At 42.4% G+C, this 6,551-nt stretch overlaps 1 protein-coding gene across 1 annotated transcript; it reads left to right on the top strand.

The window, feature by feature from the left end:
• The first annotated feature begins 1,136 nt into the window (after positions 1 to 1,136).
• On the top strand, positions 1,137 to 1,553 carry LOC131206708 (histone H3). Its single transcript, XM_058199381.1, has one exon. It carries the CDS (start codon positions 1,143 to 1,145, stop codon positions 1,551 to 1,553), a length of 411 nt encoding a protein of 136 aa, XP_058055364.1. The 5' UTR covers positions 1,137 to 1,142.
• The last annotated feature ends 4,998 nt before the right edge of the window (positions 1,554 to 6,551 follow it).

Here is a 6,551-nt window from a genome sequence, read left to right as displayed (position 1 = left end):
GTGCGTTGCGCAAAGCGCCTTTCTTAACGAGGATGTGTGCGTGAACTCGTTTCATTAATTCACATGAGGATGGTTGAGTGAACTTTTTCTCCTATATAAACCTGAAATTTGGCCATAAGTCGCATGGTGAAAGTTTCTACACGTTGAATAAAGGGCGGTTTACACGCTGCGATCTGGCAATGCAATATCGCATGAAGTGACATTTCCGGAGACGTCATAAATGTCACTGCCGCGGGTGGAAATCTGAAGACTCGACATGCAATTTGTGAACAAATTTCAAACAAGTGCCAGTTTGTCGGTTGGACATGTTGGAATCAGCCATGGAAGCAACACTGTGTTGGTTTGCCTTACCATTGTGCTTTTCGGTCAAAAAGCGAAAAAAGAACGTGCGAAGAGGTTACAGTGTCGAGGAAATTGCTTTTAAATGGCATCGTATGCCTGCGCCTTTTTATTCCGATCACTATATTTTTTATTTTTTAGTTGCCAAAGACATGGCAGACTTTCGTAAATTTTTATAAATTCAGTTACACACTTTCGCGAACGTTGACGAAGCGTCCAAAATATAAATAAGAGGCCAAAACAAAACATCAACAAGTCAACCGACAAACTGACCCTGTTTTGAAATTTGTTCACAAATTGCATGTCGAGTCTTCAGATTTCCACCCGCGGCAGTGACATTTATGACGTCTCCGGAAATGTCACTTCATGCGATATTGCATTGCCAGATCGCAGCGTGTAAACCGCCCTTAAGTTTCTCCGAAATTGGACGACTTCTATTCTCAATGAAGAAAATCGAAAAATTTTCATTTATTTATACTGCGGTAAGAGCCTTTTGGATGGTACGTGAAAGTCGCGTCGTTAGGCGCGAAACATTCGACTTTGAATGTGTGCGTGAAGTCGACATTTAACCAACATGGTTGAGTGTTACGTGATGTGCCCATCGTTTGCCTTTCTTAACGAGGATGTGTGCGTGAACTGGTTTCATTAATTTACATGAGGATGTGTAAGTGAACTTTTTCTCCTATATAAACCAGAAATTTGGCCAAGAGCCGCATTCTGAAATTTTCTACGCGTGGGATTAGTTGGTGCTCCTAAGTTTCTCCGAAATTTGACAACTTCTATTGCAAACCCTGCAGTAAGTGATGGCTCGTACTAAGCAGACAGCTCGCAAGTCCACCGGTGGCAAAGCGCCGCGTAAGCAATTGGCGACGAAAGCTGCGCGGAAGAGTGCTCCGGCCACCGGAGGTGTGAAGAAGCCTCATCGTTACCGCCCGGGAACCGTTGCCTTGCGTGAGATCCGTCGTTACCAGAAATCGACGGAGTTGCTGATCCGCAAGCTGCCTTTCCAGCGCTTGGTTCGTGAAATCGCACAGGATTTCAAGACCGATCTGCGCTTCCAGAGCTCCGCCGTAATGGCTCTGCAAGAGGCCAGCGAAGCCTATCTCGTAGGCTTGTTCGAAGACACGAACTTGTGCGCCATCCACGCCAAGCGCGTCACGATCATGCCCAAGGACATCCAGCTGGCCCGCCGTATCCGTGGCGAGCGTGCGTAAATGGCTTACGGTAACGGATCCACTCCCGTGTTTGGAACACAAAAACGGCCCTTTTCAGGGCCACCAAATGGTCACAGAAAGAGAGTACATTGTCGATTGCTTCTTTAGTTCTAGTTAGTTGTGCCTACGTAGTTACTGTTTTCCGTGAATGGGGGATTCATTTGGAAAACGGTGCCATAAGATGGGTACAGTGAAATTCGTGGCATTAGTGTAGCACGAACGATACAAAAATTTGAACCTCTTCATCGTCGTATTTTGTACGTTTTCATGTTGCATTTTTGCCAAAGCTCTATGGTGACGCTACGCTACGCGATTGGCGCCATTTTGCGTGGCTTTGACAACGCGCTCTTTCGGCTGGGCTGCCAGATATTAAAACTGTCAGTTTCAGTCAAAGTATTTTTTCTTAGAAGCGTCATGCTGAAAGTTTCTTAAATACGAGTTATTTGTACCACCATTGCATTAGAAAATGAAATAAGTTTGCAATAGCGTGGAAGTGCATACATACTAAAAATACCGTCACTTGAAAGCCATCTGTACATGTTAAAGAATCGCCATGAGGTCATGGGTTGATTCAGTTTTCGATTATTGTAATCTTTGCTCATATTGGACGGTACAGTCAAACACAAAACGATTTGTTTGTAAATTTATGATCCAGCCACCGACCGATGGTAGCTCAATAATGCATTCCGTTTTAAATTTAAAAAATGCAAGCTATTTTAATGAAGTATCGTCGTTGATGGCTGGATTGGCGAGCAGCGTACGCTACGATTGGTTGGTGAGTTGGGATGGTCACGATTAATTGACATGCCGCAATGATTGTTTGAGAACGGAATAGACACAAAAAACATATTGGCTCGCCAATTTATTTGAATGAATATGAATATTAATGCCAACATTCTCTTAGTTGTCGCGTTTGGCATTTATTATACTTACAGCATCCAAACGTATTAAGCAACAACCAGTAGTTGTGTTGGAGAGTTTTAAGGGGTTGTATTGGAATTGGGAGTAGAATGAGTTTCTCATCTTCTTCTTCTCAATCAATAAATGTCTGAGGATTAATGTTGTGGTTTACTGGAAACGGCATTCAATTAACCATTCCCAACAATTGGCATCCACTGTTACAACTCTACAGTTTTGCCTTTTTTGTCTTTGCTTTTTGCGAGAATCCCATTAAACCGCATACGATATGATATAATATTTACTTTAACAAGCAGCTCGAAGTTTTCCGAATAATAATGAATATGGAGAACACGTCTCAACACACAGAAACGCACCTGAAAACACAATTTGTTCGCCTTCTGCTTTTACTCCATTGGGCTGAAGTATTTTTTGCTGACCTGTGAACTGATTTGTGGGGGACGATTAAAAAGCCAGCAACATTGAATAAATCGTAAGTCCAGTTTTTCAACAGTGGTCCCTATTTAATTGGTGTGGTTGCATTGATTCTGTGAGGGTCAGAAATTGATTTAATTTTTTTGCCATGTCGGTAACGTTGCAAGCAGCTCAACTCAAGAGGTGAGATTTAATGTATTGCAAATGTAAATAATACTGGCGTTATGGCATTTTGACTGCATGCCACCATGACTGCATACTCACCTTTCTTTAAATGTGTTCTACAATATTGATGAAATGTTAAAAATTTAATGCTTTGGAAAAACTGTAAAATTGGCTGAAACGGGCATGAAACTGCCAATGGCGAAGCTAACTTAGCACACAACATAATCGGCTTGCTCAGTTTCATACATAATGCGGTCGAGAGCGTTGGTTTATACTTTGCAACAGTAAATAAAATTTTCATAAATCATGAGTCGAGTGACTTTTGTCATAAAAAAGATTAACTTATTGCTAGCTTACAGGTACACGCTTTTTACCAGGAGACAAAAATGAACTACCTTGCTACACATTCTTGATAGTGATTTGGTGGTATTGGTGTGATGGTTTGGTTGTGATTAGTATGGAAACTCGTTTCTTCTTGTTTTTGTGTGGTTTTTGGTTCCTTAATCATCCTTAATCACCATTGAGCATCAACATTGTGAAATTGTGAACTTGCTACCGAAAGAGACATCGTATGAGTATAGGGCCTATATGTTTTCGGCAACCAATGACATTTATTTATTTATTTTTAGAAGGAAAATCTGTAATGACTTATTAACGAGCACTTCACCTCGCCTACTGAGCGTACTCGACTAAGAGCTACGATCGCAACGATACGCAGTGTAACCTTTTTCCTATTGATATAGAGACGTTTGGCAGTAGTAGCCGATATTTGTCTCTTACGCAGTGTAACCATCGTCGCAGAAAAGTGCAGAGGGAACGTCCCCGTCGAGTCAAGTCTCCATCAACAAAACTATGTCGGAAACAGCCAATCTTAGGCGAATCGATCTTTTTTCGAAGCCTTCTTTCGTTGCGGTAATAGATTGAGATTTGCTACGCACTCGGATCAGACGACGATTCATCGCTTTCCACGGACCGTTGGCGCTTGTTGGGCTGTCGTGCAGACTTCGGTGGAACACTGCCATGTGAACCTGTGTAGTTAGCGACGGGCAGTGGAGGAGTCCTGGCATCACCCAGAGCCCCAAAGTCTGTTGGCAGAGCAGATAAATGGGAACCCACTGGCCGAATCGATGACGCGGGCGGAGCAGCAGAAGTCGACGAGGTGCGTTAAGAAGAGGCCAGACAAGACAGACGCTCGTCGATCTCGGAGATCGGACTGCTTCTCAGTTCACTGAGGCAAGATCACTCGTCACCACGCACTTGAGTCGGCATCCAAAGCATCTGCTGGTTGCTGGCTGGCATCAACTTCCTACGGCAGCGGATACGCTCAGGCACTTGTCGTGAAACTCCGTCGTCTCTCGTCTTCGTGTTCGCGATCCAGAAAATGAAATGAGTGACGTGTGCACTTATCGGGTATCAGGTAGTGCTTGTGGTAGTAATGAAGTCGGTTGTAGCGACTTAATGTAATTTAACTCATACATCTACGTACTTTTTTAGCGCCGTTTGATCTGTCTCCACCAGCACACACCAGCGAGAGGTTCGATTTTTCGTCAGATACTTAAAGTCGTTACAGTCTGACTGCAGAGCAAGATCCTTGGCTTTAGTATGTCGCTTTCTGAATATCGTGTAGTCCATGATCACTATTTTGCTTGGGCGAGTTGATCTTAAGAACTAAATGTAAGTACCTATACTAACAGCCTCTACGCCAATCATGATGACTTTTCGTAACAAACATATAATTTTCTGAAAACTGTTGCCTATGCCCGAAATACGTAGGAAAATCCAAAACACTTTTATGTCATGGTTTACATCCACCAAAAAGACTCTACCAAATGTTTCTAATGAACTAGTTTTAAAGCAATTTCATTGCCTTAGCACCTATTTGTTAATGCACTCTCCTGTTAACTTTTCGAACACCATGCTCATAATCCATGCACCAAGCGGCAGGATTGTTCGTTGGGTGCTTGGCTGACGGAGACACTTCGTTAGGGACTAAAACTTTATATCACCGCACGTGCTTGGGCTACATGAAAATGGGCTGTGCATAGTACACCTGTCTTTTACCAACCGATCTAACCGAATTAAAATTTCATTTTTAATCAATATCACGTACTAATCAAGCGCTGGAGCAAACTCTTTTCAAAACTCATTAAGATCTTGTTCTGATAGTATACGTGCCTTTATTATGTTTCAACACTGAACCGACCTATATTATAGTATTTCCATGACCAAGTGTGGGGCAATAATACGATGAAGGTTTGGGCTTACCTTACGACTTGTAAAAAAAGTGCTAAACTAACATCTTCGTGTAGCATTTTTACATTCAACTACACCAGTTTGTGAAACACTTTTTTATTTAAACGCACAACAAAGAAGAAATGCGTCAAGCTGAATGTACTATCCTTTGATTTGATTCTCGGAACGCGCCCGTAAAGTGATAGCGGTCGGTCTTGCTAAAGTAGATTTAAAAGATTTTTGTACCGTTTTCGACACATCCCTAGGTTCCATGTTTGTATTCCGTTCTACAGCTTAAATTAATTCCGCCACACATTTTGTCAAGCATTTCACGATTTTGATGTAAAATCCTTCTGACAATCAAAACTTTGACATGGTTTAGAAGACCAAAAAACCTTGAATAAACTGTACCTTTCTTATGCAAACAGCGACATACAAAGTAAACCCAACGCGGGTAGTCCTAGCCAGCCTTATTTCATCGCGAAATTGAGTAATCCCAGTTAATTCCCACCTGGCAAGGACGGCATTTTGGCTTCGGCCAAGGGATCAGATGGCTGCTTTCGTCCATTGGACGGACCTTTTTCTGAGCATTTTGTGCAAAATAACTGAAAACGGCGAGTGAATCAGGAAAACATGCGAAAGCATGACGATATGCTGAAGTTTTCCTAATCTATTTCAATTAACGTAATCGCCTTAGCCAGCAGGAATACGGCGAAAACAATCAAACCTGCATGCCGCCATTAAGATAATACGTGTTTGTCGTGTGTTTGTAGGTTCTGGTTCCAGGTTATACCCGTCCCATTGCTCCAGAGTGTTCGGTATATTGACGACAAATTTGCATGATCCTTTGCAGTGCTGCAAAGGCTGCTTCCGGGTGTTGAAGCTATGTTTTCTAGCACCATTTTTATTGGACAGTGCTCGAGGTTGAGGATAAGACCACGATATCCCATGGATTATAGTTACTGCTTAGTTTTTAAAGTACACCATTCTCGTGGTGGTAAAGTAAACTTCGGGTTACGACTCACTCCGGTATAGATTTCATTTTGTGCATTGTCTCTCCAGGTTGTTGCGACGACCAGACCAAGTTTTGGCCCCTGAAATTGGTAGGAGACAATCTATGAGATCTTCGGCGACGTTTCGTTCCGTCATTGGCGACGGGATAAGAGGATAAATTGAACATTAAAGTGCGTGTCGCGAGGTGGCAAACGAGCTGGGTTGATAAATGATGATTCATGATAGTTACATAATCATAATCACAATATAAGAGAC

Source organism: Anopheles bellator, chromosome 1, assembly GCF_943735745.2.
Source record: "Anopheles bellator chromosome 1, idAnoBellAS_SP24_06.2, whole genome shotgun sequence".
Lineage (NCBI taxonomy): Eukaryota > Metazoa > Arthropoda > Insecta > Diptera > Culicidae > Anopheles > Anopheles bellator.
Note: the sequence above shows the minus strand (reverse complement) of the source record. Positions and strands in the feature narration are given on the sequence as shown.